The sequence below is a fragment of the Notothenia rossii genome (assembly GCF_949606895.1).
Source record: "Notothenia rossii genome assembly, chromosome: 6".
NCBI lineage: Eukaryota > Metazoa > Chordata > Actinopteri > Perciformes > Nototheniidae > Notothenia > Notothenia rossii.
In genome coordinates, this window is record NC_136909.1 from 52,328,840 (window position 1) to 52,349,201 (window position 20,362).

At 42.9% G+C, this 20,362-nt stretch overlaps 2 protein-coding genes across 3 annotated transcripts in view; one reads left to right on the forward strand and one right to left on the reverse strand.

Annotated features, from left to right (window-relative positions):
* The window catches only part of fbxw4 (F-box and WD repeat domain containing 4), a 101,263-nt gene that overhangs the window by 22,855 nt on the left and 58,046 nt on the right, over positions 1 to 20,362 (reverse strand). For both annotated transcript variants that reach the window (XM_079686296.1, XM_079686295.1), the window contains exon 6: positions 5,381 to 5,446. In XM_079686296.1, coding sequence (XP_079542422.1) covers positions 5,381 to 5,446 — 66 coding nt within the window. The remainder of the gene's footprint in view (positions 1 to 5,380; positions 5,447 to 20,362) is intronic.
* Positions 7,104 to 13,902, forward strand: LOC307042428 (uncharacterized protein). The gene is made up of 3 exons (XM_079686303.1): positions 7,104 to 12,508; positions 12,740 to 12,921; positions 13,357 to 13,902. The coding sequence occupies exons 1-3, from the start codon at positions 12,358 to 12,360 to the stop codon at positions 13,588 to 13,590; spliced, it is 567 nt and encodes a 188-aa protein (XP_079542429.1). The 5' UTR covers positions 7,104 to 12,357; the 3' UTR covers positions 13,591 to 13,902.

Genomic DNA, 20,362 nt, shown 5'->3' on the forward strand with positions numbered 1-20,362 from the left:
GTGGGTTAGATGCGCGTTCATAATGCCGAGGAAAATAACTCTCAGAATAACGTTATTAGCACATTTTACAACTTGAGGACCGAATGTTTTTAATAAGAGCTATACAAACGTTCATACTGGGTAGTTTATTTAGTTCAAAAAAAATTATCCAACAAGTTACAGACCACTCTTTCCCAATGTAAGTCAATGGGAAAAAGTGTTTCCGGGCCCAGCAACCTAAAGGAAGTGTAGTACCGCCGTTTGGCCACAACGAATATTCTCATCAGACTCCGGCTCACTTCCTGTGGGCTTGGTTCAACCTCCACTGTCCGCAGCCGCAGCTAGACCCTTCTCAGCCACTGTAGTGTCATGTCAGGTGGGCGTGTCGCAGAGTCCTGCATCGGGTCGGGTACCCGCAGTTACCCGACGGGTGACCCGCAAAAAAGGTGATTCGCGGGTGGTATTTTTTCAAACACTTTTTTCCGGGTTTGGTTCTGGGTAAAACAAAGATGATGCGGGTCGGGTTGCGGGTGTTGCATAATAAATATATTAAAATAATAATAATTTAGTTTAATGTTTAAATCCTCAGACCTCTCCCCCGCGGGACCGCGCATAATCATAACCTCTGCAGCGCATCGATCTGCTTCTGAGCGCTGTACATTCTGAATGGCTGAGGTGAAGCTCTCCAGCGGAGAATACAGCATTTTCCAACACTTCCTCAAGAGCGAAATCCAACGTCTGGGAGGCTTTTGGTGTCCTCCTAGATGGAGAAAATAACCAACATCCCACGCTTTTTGAGCCAAATATGCAACTGCGTGTGTTCATAATTGCACGTTTTCACTGCTCATATATATATATATATATATATATGCGGGTTCGGGTCGGGTTGCGGATCCTGTGCTTACGGGTCGGGTCGGGTTGCGGAACTAATTAGTAATATGTGCGGGTAGCGGGGCGGGTTCGGTATTGCATGTCGCGGGTGCGGGGCGGGAGCGGGTCTTGAAAATCAGACCAGTGCAGGACTCTGGCGTGTCGTGTAGTGTCGTGTAGTGTTGTGTACTGTCCGCGGCCGCAGCTAGACCATATTGGCACGTTCTGGAAAGTGAGAGAGTAAGCTACTACGGAGTCCCTTAAAGCAAAACAATTCTGCGGAGTCTAGACATTTTTTTAAATCGCGATTTTTCGGTTCAGCCATTAAAAGTAAAAATGCAAATTAATCGTTAAAATTGAAAAAATCGCCCAGCCCTAATCAGAGGGTGTGTGCCAATTACAGAGGCATCACACTACTCAGCCTCCCTGGGAAAGTTTACTCTAAGGTACTCGAAAGGAGGGTCAGGCCGATTGTCGAACCTCAGATTGAGGAGGAACAATGCGGATTCCGTCCTGGTCGTGGAACGACGGATCAGCTTTTTACTCTCGCAAGGATCCTGGAGGGGGCCTGGGAGTACGCTTATCCGGTCTACATGTGTTTTGTAGACTTGGAGAAGGCATATGACCGAGTTCCCAGGGAGTTACTGTGGGAGGTGCTGCAGGAGTATGGGGTGAGGGGGTCTCGACTCAGGGCCATCCAATCTCTGTACTCCCAAAGCGAGAGGTGTGCCTGGGTCCTCTGCAGTAAGACAGACCCATTTCCGGTGAGGGTTGGCTTCCGCCAGGGCTGCGCTTTGTCACCAATCCTGTTTGTAATATACATGGATGGGATTTCGAGTCGTAGTCGTGGGGGAGGGGGTCTGCAGTTCGGTGGACAAAGGATTGCACCACTGCTTTTTGTAGATGATGTGGTTCTGATGGCTTCATCGGTCTGCGACCTGCAGCACTCACTGGATCGTTTCGGTACCAAGTGTGAAGCGGCTGGGATGAGGATCAGCACCTTCAAATCTGAGGCCATGGTTCTCAGTAGGAAACCGATAGACTGTGCACTCCAAGTAGAGAATGAATCCTTACCCCAAGTGAAGGAGTTCAAGTATCTCGGGGTCTTGTTCTCGAGTGAGGGAACAATGGAGCGTCAGATGGGCCGGAGAATCGGAGCAGCGGGAGCGGTACTGCAGTCGCTTTACTGCACCGTTGTGACAAAAAGAGAGCTGAGCCAGAAGGCAAAGCTCTCTGTCTACCGGGCCATTTTCGTTCCTACCCTCACCTATGGTCATGAAGGAAGGGTCATGACCGAAATAACGAGATTGCGGATACAAGCGGCCGAGATGGGTTTTCTCCGCAAGTTGGCTGGTGTCTCCCTTATGGATAAGGTGAGAAGTGCAGTCATCCGGGAGGGACTCGGAGTTGAACCGCTCCTCCTTCGCGTCAAAAGGAGCCAGTTGAGGTGGTTCGGGCACCTAGTAAGGATACCACCTGGGCGCCTCCCTAGGGAGGTGTTTCAGACACATCCAGCTGGGAAGAGACCAAGGGGTAGACCTAGAACCAGGTGGAGGGATTATATCTCTTTGCTGGCCTGGGAGCGCCTTGGGATCCCCCAGTCAGAGCTGGTTGATGTGGCCAGGGAAAATAAAGTTTGGGGCTCTCTGCTGAAACTGCTACCCCCGCGACCCGACCACGGATAAGCGGGAGAAGATGGATGGATGGATGGAAGAATTTGCATTCTAACTAGTTAAAATTAAATGTTTGATATCAAGAATTTGCGTTCTTACTAGTAAGAATTGAATTTTTTGTATCAAGAATTTGCATTCTTACTAGTGAGAATAGATTTTTGATATCCTCCAGAAATGAATAAAAGCTAAATATGCTTACCACAGAGATCTGCCAGGGACGGAGCGTTCAGAGTATAGTGACATTCTACAAAGCTCGTTTGCCACTAGTGTTTTCGCGTAAGCGCGTTGACACGAGCAATCTGTCCAAACTGCTGGCCAAAAGGCATCATATTCAGTCGGAGAAATGCACAATTTTCGACTGCCTTAACTCATAGCTCTGTTGTCCCAATTACGAGTAACATTATCACATCAGGTGCGCAGAGGTGGGAGAAGTAGTCAGATCTTGTACTTGAGTAAAAGTAGAAGTACTAGAGTGTTGGAATACTCTGTTAAAGTAAAGTACTGCATTCAAAATGTTACTCAAGTAGAAAAGTATTAGCATCAAAATATAGGTAAAGTACCAAAAGTAATCATTGTGCAGATTGGTCCTTTTCAGAATAATATACAGTGGGGAAAAAAAAGTATTTAGTCAGCCACCAATTGTGCAAGTTCTCCCACTTAAAAAGATGAGAGGCCTGTCATTTTCCTAGGTATACCTCAACTGTGAGAGACAAAATGAGAAAAAAAAAACAGAAAATCACATGGTCAATAACAAAAGTTCATCTCAATACTTTGTTATATACCCTTTATTGGCAATGACAGAGGTCAAACGTTTTTCTGTTAGTCTTCACAAGGTTTTCACACACTGTTGCTGGTATTTATGCCTATCCCTCCATGCAGATCTCCTCTAGAGCAGTGATGTTTTGGGGCTGTTGCTGGGCAACACGGACTTTCAACTCCCTCCAAAGATTTTTCTATGGGGTTGAAATCTGGAGACTGGCTAGGCCACTCCAGGACCTTGAAATGCTTCTTACGAAACCACTCCTTCATTGCCCGGGCGGTGTGTTTGGAATCATTGTCATGCTGAAAGACCCAGCCACGTTTCATCTTCAATGCCCTTGCTGATGGAAGGAGGTTGTCACTCAAAATCTCACGATACATGGCCCCATTCATTCTTTCCTTTACACGGATCAGTCCTCCTGGTCCCTTTGCAGAAAAACAGCCCCAAAGCATGATGTTTCCACCCCCATGTTTCACAGTAGGTATGGTGTTCTTTGGATGCAACTCAGCATTCTTTCTCCTCCAAACACGTCTAGTTGAGTTTTTACCAACAACTTCTATTTTGGTTTCATCTGACCATATGACATTCTCCCAATCCTCTTCTGGATCATCTAAATGCTCTCTAGCAAACTTCAGACGGGCCTGGACATGTACTGACTTAAGCAGGGGGACACGTCTGGCACTGCAGGATTTGAGTCCCTGGCGGCGTATTGTGTTACTAATGGTAGCCTTTGTTACTTTGGTCCCAGCTCTCTGCAGGTCATTGACTAGGTCCCCCTGTGTGGTTCTGGGATTTTTGCTCACCGTTCTTGTGATCATTTTGACCCCACAGGGTGAGATCTTGCGTGGAGCCCCAGATCGAGGGAGATTATCAGTGGTCTTGTATGTCTTCCAATTTCTAATAATTGCTCCCACAGTTGATCTCTTCACACCAAGCTGCTTACCTATTGCAGATTCAGTCTTCCCAGCCTGGTGCAGGTCTACAATTTTGTTTCTGGTGTCCTTTGACAGCTCTTTGGTCTTGGCCATAGTGGAGTTTGGAGTGTGACTGTTTGAGCTTGTGGACAGGTGTCTTTTATACTGATAACGAGTTCAAACAGGTGCTATTAATACAGTTAACAAGTGGAGGACAGAGGAGGCTCTTAAAGAAGAAGTTACAGGTCTGTGAGAGCCAGAAATCTTGTTTGTTTGTAGGTGACCAAATACTTATTTTACCGAGGAATTTAATTCATTAAAAATCCTACAATGTGATTTCCTGGATTCTTTTCCCCCATTCTGTCTCTCATAGTTGAGGTGTACCTAGGATGAAAATTACAGGCCTCTCTCATCTTTTTAAGTGGGAGAACTTGCACAATTGGTGGCTGTCTAAATACTTTTTTGCCCCACTGTATATGATGTGTTCTGCAGTGGCGTTTTTATATGTACAAAAACTTCATGCCGATCTAGATATCCGCGTTCTTGTGACACGTAAATACTACGCTTCCTATGTTTTGGTGCGGACTGCGTTCACACCAGCAATGAACCGCTCCAGAGTTCGCAAGCAAGCGCTCCGAGACCACCTATTTTAGCGGACCAGAGTCCGCTTGTTTAGTTCACTTAAGAGGTCTCGGACTGTGTTCACACCGACCCAAATGAACCGCACCAAGCGGCTAAACGCACCAGGGTTCGATTCAACCGGACTATACAAGGCAGGTGTGAACGCAAACCAAAAACTATGAAGGATAAAAAGGACTAAAGTGTGACTAAAACTAATAAGCATTTTCGTCTTAGACTAAATCAAAAATAGCTGCCAAAATTAACACTGAGCCACTGCCGGTTGCTGGTTTGATTATAGCTCAATAGTTCACTGACACCTTAAATCTTTTACATTTTTCGTACATTGGGAGTTTCGTGAAACTTTTTAATATAGTGTGTATTATTTTACTTTTTCTATGACGTTCATTTGTATGAAACCCATTCCCTGTTATCCAAATATTCCTGCTTCTACACTTTCTTCTTACACATTAAAGCCAGCATAGCAGTTCAGCGTCAGCTTTTCAGCATAAAGCATTGCAAGGAATTGCATTCTCTAGTTATTTTAGCAGTGCTAGAGGACTTACCGTTCAACATCCCAAACGCGAAGAGGCGACGTGTTCTCACAGCATGCGGTGCCTGTTACAAAGGATCTGCACACAGACGAGAGACACACACAGACCATGATTAGTGTCATCAAAACCACTTCAACAGATCAACTCAACTCAGGAAATAGTGTTGATGCCACCTGTGATGGGAAATTCTGAAGCAATGCAGACAGGACTCAGAGAGACAAGAGAGAGCTGGAATTTTGATGTCAAACACTGATGGTTTATTTGGAGCTTTGGCCGGAGAATTCACAAGACATGTCGTGTGTCACGAGGTGACACAGCTGCTGCCAAATGATTCTGAAGATATCTGACCCAGTCCCATGTATTTAGCTGGTTCTGAGAGAATAATCAACATGCTGCATACCAAGATAAAACAGGCAAAGCACTATAACCTCTATCTTCTCTAGCCAACAGGCAGGGACGGGGAGACAAAACACTGAGAGCACAGCAGCCCAAGATTGCAGGTGCTCATTGTAGAAACTGATAAACTGGGTCAAAGTTATGGGCCCATGAAAATATTTCCCCAACACCACCAAAGTCGTCACACATTTTCCCCCCGGAAATGTTGGCAAAACTCGAGACATTTGATATCATTTAATGATCCTAAAAAATCATGCAGATTTTCTATATATTGAAAAAAAGGACAACTAAAGAGACCACTGCAACAGCAATAAGTCTGATGGCCCAGCAAACAGAGAAACATTTTTTATTTTCCAGGTCGTCATTGTGAGTCCAAGGTGGATCTTTGTTTGTCCATCTGCTCTATGAACATGAGCTAAAGACATGGCTACGCCTGCTCCTTTGTTCCCCTAAATTCCTTTAATGTCTCTCTTTTTCTGGTGTCAGAAGAGGACAATCCTTTCTCCTCCTTTATGCTAGCTTCTGTTCATTTCTCAGTTAAAACAGGCTTTAGTGTTAGGCTACACTTTTGTTTTAATTGCATTCCATGTGAATACAGAAAGGTTTACACTGGAAACCTTTCAGTGTTTAAATAAAGAGTGACATGAGAAATACAAACATTTATTTTGGCAGAGAAAACTATTAAAACAAAGGACAGTCTCCATATTTGTAGATATATTTCTATTAGTAGATTGGCTACGGGACGTAGCATGTCAACTCTTGTTAATAACATGGCATGTGTTCCCCTATTTTATCTATTTCAATAATCTTTCTTCTCATGGTAAAGTTATTAATTTGTATATAGTTATACTGAGCGACTTCAGAAGATAATTAAAGTACACCGTTGGCTGACATTACTACCTCAATGGTTTCCTTTCTTTTGTTGTTATAAAATGTCTACGTCCACGTTGCTGGTAATTTAGTAAGAGGGACCTTACATTTTCTCCCTTAGTTTTGGGGATGTATTCTTTATTTATTACTCATTACCCACTTGACTTAAGGAGTGGGCCCTAGTCTCACACACACACACACACGCACGCACGCACGCACGCACGCACACACACACAGTTTCCCAGCAGAAGAACACAGTGGTGATCCTTTGATTCGAGTGGCAGGTTGGAATTAGCAGCTCGGTATGCACAGTGAATACCAGGCCTGTGGAGAGGGGGGGGGGGGGGCAGAGAAAGGAGAGGGAGGAGCGCTGTGGGAGCGGGCTGAGAGGGTGTGTCTGGATGTTAGAAGCTATGTAGAGGGCGGGTGGTGACCAGGGGTGCTGGTGGTGGGGGGGCTTCTGCTGGGCCGGGCCGAATCTCATGGCTTAGGGCCCTCCTACAGGGTTGACGGACAGGGGGGAGGCCCACCTTTTACTCACACAGATAGTTACCGAAGTGCTGTTGGTTGGATGACAATACTGTAGATGGAGGAGACAGATGCAGATAGAGATATGTGTCTGTATGTATTTCTATATATTTCTTCAGCTCAGTGAGATTGTATATTGTAGATCATTCAATTTATTCAATACTTTCGTTATATTTTGTATTATTTAAGCACAGTGATATACAGTTGCAAGAAAAAGTATGTGAACCCTTTGGAACTACCTGGATTTCTGCATAAATTGGTCATAAAATGTGTTCTGATCTTCATCTAAGTCACAACAATAGACAAACACAGTCTGCTTAAGCTAAAACACTAAACGCTAAAACACAAACAATTATATGTTTTTATGTTTTTATTGAACACACCATAATAATAATCCTTATATTTATTATAGCGCATTATCAATGACTCAAAGTGCTTTACAAATACACATTACATATACAGATCATCATGTAATGGTCATCTACTGTGGACAATACCCACAGGAGCAAGTTCAGGTGAAGTGTCTTGCCCAAGGACACAACGGCTTTACAGACGCAGCGGCGGCGGGTTTCACCCTCTTGATCAATGCACTGCGCCACACCGCCCATCTTCACACCTCAAAGTCATCGAGGCGCTTTTACAAGTACACATTGATATTATACATGTACTGCGGACAATACCCACAGGAGCAAATTTGGGTGAAGTGTCTTGCCCAAGGCACAACGGCCTGAAGCAGTTGGGCGGGAGCGGGTTTCGAACTGGAGTTCCCCAACACCCCCTTGATCTGATGATCAAATGCACAGACCACTGCGCCACCCGTCCCGACTGTCCATGTAAACATTCACAGTGCAGGGTGGAAAAAGTATGTGAAGCCTTGGATTTAATAACTGGTTGACCCTCCTTTGGCAGCAATAACCTCAACCAAACGTTTCCTATAGTTGCATATCAGACATGCACAACGGTCAGGAGGAATTTTGGACCATTCCTCTTTACAAAACAGTTTCAGTTCAGCAATATTCTTGGGATGTCTGGTGTGAATCGCTCTCTTGAGGTCATGCCACAGCATCTCAATTGGGTTGAGGTCAGGACTCTGACTGGGCCACTCCAGAAGGCGTATTTTCTTCTGTTGAAGCCATTCTGTTGTTGATTTACTTCTGTGCTTTGGGTCGTTGTCCTGTTGCATCACCCATCTTCTGTTGAGCTTCAATTGGTGGACAGATGGCCTTAAGTTCTCCAGCAAAATGTCTTGATAAACTTGAGAATTCATTTTTCCGTCGATGATGGGAATCTGTCCAGGCCCTGACGCAGCAGAGCAGCCCCAAACCATGATGCTCCCTCCACCATACTTCACAGTTGGGATGAGGTTTTGATGTTGGTGTGCTGTGCCTTTTTTTCTCCACACATAGCGTTGTGTGTTCCTTCCAAACAACTACACTTTGGTTTCATCTGTCCACAGAATATATGCCAGTAGTGCTGTGGAACATCCAGGTGCTCTTTTGCAAACTTCAAACGTGCAGCAATGTTTTTTCTGGATAGCAGTGGCTTCCTCCATTTTATGACCAATTTATGCAGCATTCCAGGTAATTCCAAAGGGTTCACATACTTTTTCTTGCAACTGTATGTTCCTTTCTATTGTGAATTTTTTGATGCTAATTTTAATTTTTATCATAAATACTTGTTAATTTTAATTGTATTATATTTGTATCTTATTGTATCTATAAAACATGTTTAACTCGTCTAATGCTTTTCAACACTGCTACTGTGACAAAATGATTTACCAGTATGCGATAAATAAAGTATCTATCTATCTATAACACATTTCTGTAGCCTCGTGAAAGGAAATCACTACGTGAAAGGATTTATGTTGAATTCCTGTGGGGGTGGGGGATGAAGTTGCGGTGAGTGTGGGGGGGAAGGTTGTGGTGACTGCAGCTACAGACGATCACACCTCAGAATACATAACTTTCATTAGCATCCCAAAATCTGAAATACAGTATCATTGCTTTAATTGTTGTCATCCAACTAAACACATCTAGTCAGCGGTAATACACCTAAGGTTACATGAGATCATAAAGACCTCCCTCACTATCAAACATTTCAGTTCAAAACTATTTTTAAATACTGGGGATCCAAGTGATTGATTGATTGAATGATTAATTGGCCTTCCACAATGACTACACTGAAATATGTATCTGTAGATCTTAAACTGTGAAGCATGAACCCCTTTGTTATGCTTGAGGATAGAACACTGCCAACTAATCATTTGCAGCCTGCAAATAAAGATGTAGATATTTACGGGAATAAGAAAGTCCCAGAGATTGTTTCAGGGACTGTAAGTAGGCTATATTCTAAGTGGATTTTCATTTATGTTGACCCCAAAGTCAACTCCCAGCCAGTAAACCACAGAGAAAGGAAGGAAGCTATTAGCTCCAGCTGTGTTGGAGCACAGGTCAGAAACACTGGCAGCAAGCCTGCCTTCATTTAAACAAGACAACCAGTGCGGCCTTCCACAGTGTCTTTGTCCTCTTTTTGTGGACTTTGCCAAAGATATCAGTAAGAGGGATATTTAATCTGCAAGTAAAGAGAAACTGAGAATTGACGAGAGGTCGATTGGAAAACTCAAAAGATAGGTTCACAATTGCTCAGGCTTTGTTGCTGTAATGTCTGAAATGTTTCTGTGGTCATCTTGGACTGGCGGCCCTCATCAGGGAGTAGAGCATCAGAACAGGAACAGTCTGGAGGGCTTGTATTAGCTATTCCCCCTCTTCCACTGAAATGACGTCTGTTCTGCTTTCAGGCTGGGGCTACTTTGGTTCACAGTTTGTTCAACCTGCAAACAAGAACCAGTTTGCTTTTCCACCCTTGATGCATATTCCTTTTATACATTTATTTTAGTTTTACCTGACAATGTTTGGCCGCATGGCGCTGTAAATAAAGGGTTGTATGATCTGAAGTTTCTCTCCTATTACTTGAGGTAATAAATGTCTTTTGTGCGGTCGTGTTCCAGCTACTTTGCAATCCCAGCGTCACTGCTTCTGCAACAACCTTCTTCTGTCGCCAGGAACTGATGTTGCTCACGTAAATCCCCCCCAAGTCAAAATTAATGGGATTTTAATTGTTTCTTAGACAAACCGTGGAAACCGTTGGTGTGAGGTTCCCTATGTTGTAGCAGAGAAGATGCCAAACCTGCCTGTCTATAAGCTGAAAGCTCAGAGTGGGAAAGGGAAGCTGAAAACACTACACAGAGACAATCTGTTGCCGATTGGAGACCTTGTGAGGATTCCAGCTATCGACAACACAGAAGATCTGCCGACCAGTTGAAAGTCAAGAGCTAACAGGAAACAAGAGCAGAGCGCAGTAACAGGGAGGCTGCACTTCTGATATGACCTGGTTCGCAGGTTAAGCCCCCTTAAGCCCCCATGCCACCGGGCGCTCCTCAACAGTTGTCATTAGAGTGTGTTATTCTCCAGAAGAGCCACCATGAAGAACCACGCTGCTGAGCAGATGCAGACTGTGGTTCACTCAGAACCTTCTGGAGAACAGCCACAGTCCACGAGGAGCAGAGGGCGGGGGGGGGGAAGTTGTCAGATCCGTTAAGCAGTGCTGCCAATTGGCGGGCCCTCAGTAATTAGTGTTGGGTAAACTCATTTATGGCCCAAATGGGTGGAGTGGGGCTGGGTCCACTGTGCTGGTGGGTGACCTTTGACCCTGCTAACACAGGATACAATAGGGTTACAGCCAAACTCACTATCTGGACCCTATTACTCTCCATTACTCACATTACTTCCCCCTCAGTGGGCCGCGACCCCGGCAGAGGACAGCAGCCGTACAATGAGGGCAGGACTCCCCCTCTGCGCCCCCCAGCTCTCTCCCCCTGCTGAAGGGCCAAACGGGCCCAACCTGGGGTCAGAGCTCGCACTGATATTATAGCTGCTAGGGTCACAGACACTCTCGCCTTATGTGGGGCAGGTGTCCCCCCTAAACACACACAAATGCACACACACAGTCACATCTCTGAGCAAACAGAGTCCCGATCTGTGCCCCCCCACTCCTCCTCTCATCATTAGCAGCATGCTGGGCCGTTTGGGTAACCTCATCAGCTAGCCGCACACACAATTAAAGATATGAAAAGACACAAATACAAGCATTTACAACCCTTTTACACACACACACACACACACACACGCACACGCACACGCACACACACACTGTTACGGCTGCTGCCTTCCTGGTCGTCTGAGTGTTTTCAGCTGTGTGTGTTCTATGTAAATGAGCTGTGCGGTTTCCCTCCCGGCATTGGCTCCCATCTCCTGGTCCGCCCCTGAAGATTGCGATTGGAGCACGCCGGGCCCGACGCACTCCAATCGCAGGACACAGCCGGCGCACACCTGCTGGAGATTATTACAAAGCTTGGGGACAATCATCATTCTGGAGGCTCTGTAGGTGGACAGATGCCTCTCGCTACTTGCTCTTTGTTCTGAGGTTAAAACTTGTGTGATTAGTAGTGTCTAGAGTAGGTTAGTTAGAGTGTAGAGTAGCTTAGTTAGTGTTTAGAGTATAGTTAGGATTTGTGACTGTTGCCTTTAGTTTAGCTGTGTTTTGTGTAGACTCCCTCGGTTAGTTGTACCACTCTTGAAGTTAGGTTTTGTTTCGTTCTTTATTTAGTATATTAGTATTTTCCCTGTATGTCTTTAGACTCCTTTCTTAGAGTCCTCCTTTTGTTTGGTTATTTGTCAACCGGTGCCCTTTTGGCCCTTTTGTTTGTTTCAGGCTGCTTGCCTGCCATTTTGTTTACAGCTGTTTTAAATAAACGCTTATAATTAATACCCATTCCACTCTGGTCGTGTTATTTCCCTTTGGTTCCCCTAGCCCAATAGGGAACGTAAAACACACACACACACACACACACACACACACACACACACACACACACACACACACACACACACACACACACACACACACACACACACACACCTGTCGCCCAAACTCAATTTGGTGTGTCCCGCACCGTCGGCCGTGACACGCCTTATTGGCCGATTCAACATGTTGAATCGGCCATGCATCGGGTCAGGCAGTCGGACCAAGCAATCACTCTGATTGGCTGTTCAGCTAGCGAATCAGTGCATGAGAAGCGAAACGGAAGTGAGGGACGTAAACAAACGATTTAAGAAGCTATTCATTTTCATCTCATCATGGCGATCTCGAATGACGGAAACGAAGACCTGCTCATCACCTTGATCCGGGAGAGGCCAGCTCTGTACGACATCACAGAGAAAAGGTACTCGAACCGAGTAGTGAAAACCGGACTCTGGCGAGAGATTGAAACGCAACTTGGTTTCTCGGGTAAGATTATCTTTTTCATCAATTGAGCTCTTAAGCAGATACTGTTGGCTTTTTATTGTTTGCCAGTGTACAGTGACGTTAACGTGAAATGTAATTTGTTATTTCAACCTTTTGTTTTGTTGTTATCCTGTTGCTAGCTGTTGCTAGCTGTGCAGTTTGGCACTGCATATAGATATGAATTGGACATGCTAACTAGCCACAATGCTTACATCGTTTATTTGTGTGCTTCAGAGAAAGAGCTGAGGAACAAGTGGGATTCTCTGCGAACCCAGTACACCCGGTACAGGAAACTTGCCCCTTCAGGTAGTTGTGGAGCACAAAGGACTTGCAGACAGCAGTGGATCCTGACCAGGCTGCCGTTTTTAGAGCCCTACACAAGAAGGAAGGAGAGTACTTCGAACCTCACCATCAAGGTAACTATTTTATTTGTTGAGTACAAATAAGTGTTTCTTGCTTCTTTCATTTACAAAAACATTATTTTCATTCATTTGGTGGTTACAGTGGTAAATATAATTATGTGCTCATCACCTTAATGTTGCAGCTGGAAAAGGAGGAGCTAATTTAAATTACATGATATACTGCTGGGTAGCTTATGAAATTCACCATGGGATCAATAACGCTTTTATGTTAACCTATAATAATACAAGATAAAATATGTCTTGATTATATTTTGTAGTGTTCTGAATCTTCTAGAAGTATGTCTTTAGCATCTGAATAGAGCCATCACAATGTGTCTACAATGTACCTCTCAAACTTGAGCACACCCCAAACTAATGGCACACACATTTCAGGGTATTGTTTTGTTATGAATGCTTGGTAAACAGTGAATTTATTTAAAAAAAATTAAGGAGCGTCCGGTGGCTGCAGAATCAACCCCCGGTGGCACCAGCAGTGAAACCTCGACCAGCACCACCGAGGAGTCCTTCCACTTTGATGCTGAGCCCAGAAATCCCCTGGCAGAATCCACCACACCGGCACCGCTCGGAGAGAGGCCAAGCCGGTTTTCTGCCCCTCTATTCACATGTAGCCTTTCATACGGGATGGTTTCTTCATTCTCTAACTGTTGTGGAGCAGAACTATAAAGTTGCAGGATTAGTCTCAAGTACCTCAATATAATTATAGTATGTCTGCACTTTAAGTGCTCATTTCATCATTCATTCATGTATTTTATATTCTACTAAAACTGAATCAAACCATAAACAAGGTGACCTGTTGGGATTACTATATACAGTATATATATATATATATATCTGCATTATTTTATCCCACTTTATGCTTTGCCCTTGCTGCTTGTTTTACACTGATTTTATATCTTATTTCTTACTGATGTAAAGCACTTTGAACTGCAATCCCCTGTATGAAAGGTGCTATATAAATAAAGTTACTATTATTCAGATGGATGTTTCTGCCTCTCTGTTCATTCTCCCATTATCCTCCTCAATCTGTCTAGAAGTATTTTAATGTTGTAGCTGTTACTATAACCAATACTAATGCTAGAGTTGCAACTGACAGTTATGTAGGCACATTGTTATTGTTTCTTATCGCTGTGTGATTAACAGAATAAACACAAATAGGCAATGCAACACTTTATTTGGTACCTTCATACACACAACACAACATTAGAATGAGCTTTTATCAACGCCTACATGATGATAACCTGTCAACATGACAGGTAAATCCACATGACATTAATAGCGGGCAGAACCCAAATCTAGCTCCAGTGCCGCACGAAACATGTTTTCGATGGACGAGAGTGAAAATGGAACGCACACGCTATTTGTTGTTTGTTTATATCTTCCGGTTGTTGCCTCTTTTGAATGACGAATAAACACTACCGCCGCCTGCTGATAAGGAGAGTTATTGCCACTCACGCAGGGCCGTATCCAGGATTTCCTAAATACCGAGGTCCAAATATGTTTACTTGTGTGCGCGAGCGTGAAAAGCATTGCAGACCGCAAGCGAGTTTACCTTGACTTTCTAATGCTTCTAATGCTATTTTTGCCGAGGTTCAAGGCAAAGGCTACAGACAAACAGTGCCATTTCTCCCACTAGTTCAAGCCATTATACTGTATGTATGTATTGAATGTGTGTGTGTATACAGGGGCGCCGTTTACCGCAAGCGAGTTTACCTTGACTTTCTAATGCTTCTAATGCTATTTTTGCCGAGGTTCAAGGCAAAGGCTACAGACAAACAGTGCCATTTCTCCCACTAGTTCAAGCCATTATACTCTATGTATGTATTGAATGTGTGTGTGTATACAGGGGCACCGTTTACCGACAGGCAAGTGCTTGGACCAGAAGGGGGCCCCCACATAAAGTAGATTAATCCAATCCAACTTTATTTATATAGCACTTTAAAACCTCCAGACCAAAGTGCTGTACAGAGAGATATATAAAATATAAAATCACACAGCTCAGCTCACAAAACATAAAATAAAAGATACAAACACAAAACAAACCAGAATGAACATAACAATTTCAAAATAAAAATAAAATAAAAAAACATAAAAAAAGATTAAGAAGGTCCACAGCAATGACAACATGAAACACCCTTTAATTTACTGCAACGACATGTCGGGAAACCCCCTCAAGGGGGCCCCACGCATAGCGCGCTGAAACTGCTTCTTAATTTCAGTTTCGTTGCTCCGCTCCGGGGGTGGGTGGGGGTGGGAGGGGGACTTTACTACCATTGATCCGGACCATTGACCTTGTATAAAATTCACAAGTGGACCTTTAACAAAATAGTTTGAGTACCCCTGCTGTAGAGTACAAGAACCTGCAGCTTACACTGGCTGAGAGGGGGGGGGGGGGGGGGGGGGTACAGCAGCTAAACGGAAAATGTTACAAAAGCATTACACAGTCAATGCAGAGTTGCCAGTACCCCTCAACATCATGTGTTTGGAGTTGGAGGACCCCCTGCAGACCCACATAAAACACAGAGAGGACTCAGCTGGTCCAGGATCTTAATGTGGGCTGCTGTCCACTGCGCTATGAGAGACAACCTTTATTACATTACTACTGTAACATTGTTCTTTATTGGACCTAGAATAGATTATCTATTAACTTAAATGCACATAACCGTTAAAGTAGAAAGTCCAAAGTGAATGTCATGCTGTGCTGCTGTGGAGCATGTGTGAGCTGCCTTCAAAAACAGAGATCTTTTATTTGTATTTATTGGAGTGAACCTGCCAGCCCCATTGGATTTACAATGATGTAACAAGCTTGACAGCAAATGTTTTATTTGCCTGATACTTGATACTACGATGATTAATCAAAATAGTATTCATTGATGTCTTCCATAATTTAACTATTAAACTATTGGTGTCAGCATGAAGTGGAACCCTGTTGAAGAGAAACAACTGCAAAAAGGCGAGTTTGAGCTGACTCAGAGCCTGAACACCAGCTATTCTTCACAGCCTGTGGGACACACGACTTGGACTGTATGTTCCTACTCGGGACTCGCACTTGCACACGTTTATAAATATATATATAGTATTCAGAACTATTCATATATGTAAACAGTGTTACCTATTTTAATTCATTCTGTTACTTACATGTTTTATTCTTATTACACCTGAGTGTTCTCTCACCTGTCTCTCCTGTTTACCCGCTGACCCCTAGCGTTCCCTACAGAGAATATTAAATGTTTATTTTATTTATGGTGTGGACTGGGACCTAGCTTAAATTATAAAATAAACTTTGAACCTAAGAAGCAGATTTTTAAAAAATGTTTTTATTGTAAGTATGCCTTGCATTTGCAGTATTTAAAAGCTTCCAAAAAGAGATGACCTTTGGAAGGTTTGGGTTTGAATGTTAACCCGGCTGATGTGCGCTTGTGACCCTGAGTGACAAATGATTTAAATACTTCCAGAATGTCCGTCTTGACTTTAATTGGAATTAGGGAATTCCAACAAGTCCTCTATTAGGGGACATAATACAAACACAAAAAGTAAGTCAGTATTTATCTCAGCCTCTGGCCTGAGGAGCAATTACACATGAATGCAGGAGGACAGCCCACATCCCGCTCTGGGAATGTGAAGGCATTTGGCTATGGACTCAGCAGGCGCTTTAGCTTTGCCCTGTCACCCCCACCCCCCGTCAGAAAGAGGGTTGTTAATTTGTTGCGCTTGACCCCGGGCTTTATGCCTGACGTGTATCTAGTTTGTAAAAAGTGCTTTTATCTGCTTTCTAAATATGTCCGAGCTCAAAGGGTTATGATGCTTTTATATTGGTCAGGGAGGGAGACAATGGCAAAGGGTACAAGTGTTGACCCCCACTGACACACACAGACAAACACACACACACACACCAAAATGCATGGGCGAACGTATGCATGCACATATAAACATGCACTTTCTCTCAAAAATTCACAGTGTTATGCATGGGCACACACATACTCACACAGCAACCTGTTGTCCCATCCCCACCCCCCTGTGGCCCTTTTGGCTTCTGTTTGTGTCTCCCGTGTGTAGGGTCACACCAGAACATTCCTCAGCGGCCCCTCAGCTCTGTGCACCCGGCTGGAACCGGCTGAAACCTAGCACCGGGCCCACCAGACACAACAACATGCTAATGTTGGCTAGCTACCCCGCTTAGTGCTGTGAAATATAATCAATGAATCAATGGATTTTAGTTATCAAACATTACATTACATGTAACTTGTTAGACGCTTTTATCCAAAGCGACTTACATACTCAATACTGTGGGCAATCCCCACAGGAGCAATTTGGGGTGAAGTGTCTCAGGGACACAACAACATGCTGACTGCAGTGGGGTTTGAACCTATGTGCTCCCCTGATCCGAACACCAACGTACTAGCCCACTGCACCACACACCTCAAACATCACGCTTTACAATGCTTTAGTGCAGCACACCCCACCCTCTGTCCTTACACCCTGCAGCGCACAGGGAAAACTCCCATGAAACCCCTCAGTTAACGGGGAGCAACCCCCGAGAGACAGAGGAGGATCCCTCCCCCAGTACACGTTCAATAGATAATGGATGTACAGAAACAACACAATAAAATCCTAACATGGACTATATAAATGACAATATACAAATTATGGGGATTTATATAAAAGAAAACATGTTACTTTGGGATACTTAGATGTTCAGGTATTTTGAAGGACAAAATCATCCATAATGTGAGTTGTTCTTTTATTTGTTTTGACCTAACAATATTATATTATATTTGGGACTGGTCGTCACCCTAATCCCCAACTCCTAAATAGATAGATAGATAGATAGATAGATAGACCAAGGATTATTTTGTTTGGTTTTTAAATGATAACTAAATACATGACAATACATATATATATATATATATATATATATATATATATATATATATATACACACACATACATACGCATAGACATAAACATACATATATAAATATATTCATATATATAAATAAAAATACATACATATATTTACATATATATATATACATTTACATAGATACTTATACATAAACATACCAATATATAAACTGTTAGAAAATGATCACTCGTCACCGGTTTGGTCTTCAATTTCAGGATACTTGTATTTATTATCCTTGCAAGAATGGAATTAGTCATCACACACAAAGCTGCGTGGGACAAATAGTTCCCCGAACAGTGTCCTTGACATGTTTATATACAAGAGATTGTTACAGTCACACGATGCAGAATACAGGTTCCAAGCAGTATTCAATGTTTAGTTCAGATTAACTAAGGCCTGCGTAAGCAATAAACATGACAGTCATATGTCTATCTCCATAGAGATTGAATCATGTTAATCATTGTCACAGCTATCATATGCCTAAAACAGTGTGTCCTGACGCTCTTCTAGGTCATCATACATTCTGTTGCGTACACAGCTGCGAAGGACCTTTGTTACCATGCGCTACTCTGATATTGGAAGAGCACATTCAGTATTTTCCCAACATAAACATATATATATATTAGGGCTCAACAGTAACGGTTGCCAGGTTGCCATTGGCAACCATTCAGAAAAAAATGTCAACCAGTTCTTGGCCTTTGGTTGCCATCAGTGGCAACCAGTTTTTAACATAAAGAAATAAGGACAGCAAACAGCAAAATGTGCATCCCAAAATAGATAAATGTTAATTCTTTATGTATTAAGAGTGATATTTAATTATTGTTGTGACCAGTCGGAACCTGATACTTAAGTTGCACGTGCATTGGTGTGATTACAGAGCCAGAAAGCGGTGCACGTATACGCGCATGCGCGGTGCGCCGTGTGTTTGTTTTACAAGAAATGGCGAAGCAAATTAAGTTGTTTGACTGTGGAGTAAAAAGTTCAGCCAACCCGTCAACATCTCAAATGAATGTTCAAAGTGATCAACTGATAAAGCGCAAGGTGAACCCGAACGAAAAGCAAAGAGGAAATGTGTAAAGTCTTGGGAGGCGAAATATATATTTACATTCTGCTCCATTGTGCATTCACTTCCGGTAAAAGTTCCTTCAAAATAAGAGTCCCGATCTTATTACTACCAAAATAAAAGTGCTAAACGAAACTTTACCATAGAAAAATATTGTCATACAAATATAATCACTTCTATAAAAAGGTAACATGTTAAATATAGCTAGACATATTAAAGGTAATTTACAGCATTAATAATTCATATCTAATTCTTAACTGTGAATGGTTTTCATTTATTTAACATTAGAAATGTATTAGTCTGGCCAATGACAGAACCACAATCAAGACTTCAATGCTGAAGGGCCAATGGATCTATGGTGGGGGTCAGCACAAAGGTCAAGAAAACCCACATTTGAAAGGGAGACAACGGATGACGAAACTAGTGACTTGCTTAATTAATTTGTGAGGGATCTGTGAAGAACATGACAGCAGCTGCACTACTGGTATTTTGTATACCAGCAATTGAGGGTGGACAAGTTTACTACCACTTAAGTTTCAAATAATTGTGTTAATTACTAATTGTAAAGCATTTGAACATTCTTTTGAGTCACATTTTCATTATTAAGTTGATGTATAACTGTATAGTATCTTAATTATTTAAAATATAAGGTGAATAAAAATGGCAACCATATTTTCAGTTTTGGCAACCAAAAGCGGATGCCTGGTTGCCAGCCTGGCAACCACTTTTAAAAGTTAGCGTTGAGCCCTGTATATATATATATATGTATACATGGAGAGGAAACACTGAGCTCTGTGCCTATGACTCCCAACACAACTGTCTCGATGAATGGATGCGTTCAGCATTCGTACAAGCGAGAAGCCGTCACAATGATTTGGGGACAGGTCAGTGTGAGTCAGTGACAGCAGGTCTCTGTGGAAGGTCAGCAGGGAGCGCGACTGACTACTTTTATATGAGGATCTAGTAAACGCAGAGGTCCAGTGATCACAGAGCTTTCTCTGGCTCCAAACGTGGTGGGAGTGATGCTCATTAGGATAATGTGCTGTATGGATGACACACATCACACACTGCCATGCTGTCAGGGCTTCACGCTGCCAGCTTCACTACACACACCTATACTTTAACACTTGCTACTAGGACTTTTATACACATTTCTTAATGTTAAACAAGGTTTACAAATAAAAATAACTATACATAATTCCATAGAAAAACTCATCTGACTGGCTGCTAAAGAACAGAAACATTAATTTATTACACCATCCATCAGAAATGTAATCTTTAACAATGTGATCATTTAAGATAAAAAAACAACACGCCACTGCGAAGAGAACACTGTAGGTTTAAAGAAACTGCTCCAAAGATGCCACAATATATATATACATTTACAAACATAGTTATCGGTTAGTAATAATTAAACACATACTTCGAATTACAACTTCTCCCGAGAAGACTTTTTGAATGACTCTAAC

Bases quoted from the DNA above. Each gene is read 5' to 3' on its own strand.
- LOC307042428 (XM_079686303.1), top strand. From the start codon at position 12,358: ATGGCGATCTCGAATGACGGAAACGAAGACCTGCTCATCACCTTGATC. The intron at 12,509-12,739 runs GTAAGATTATCT...TGTGTGCTTCAG, and splicing joins AACGCAACTTGGTTTCTCGG to AGAAAGAGCTGAGGAACAAG. The intron at 12,922-13,356 runs GTAACTATTTTA...AAAAAAATTAAG, and splicing joins CTTCGAACCTCACCATCAAG to GAGCGTCCGGTGGCTGCAGA.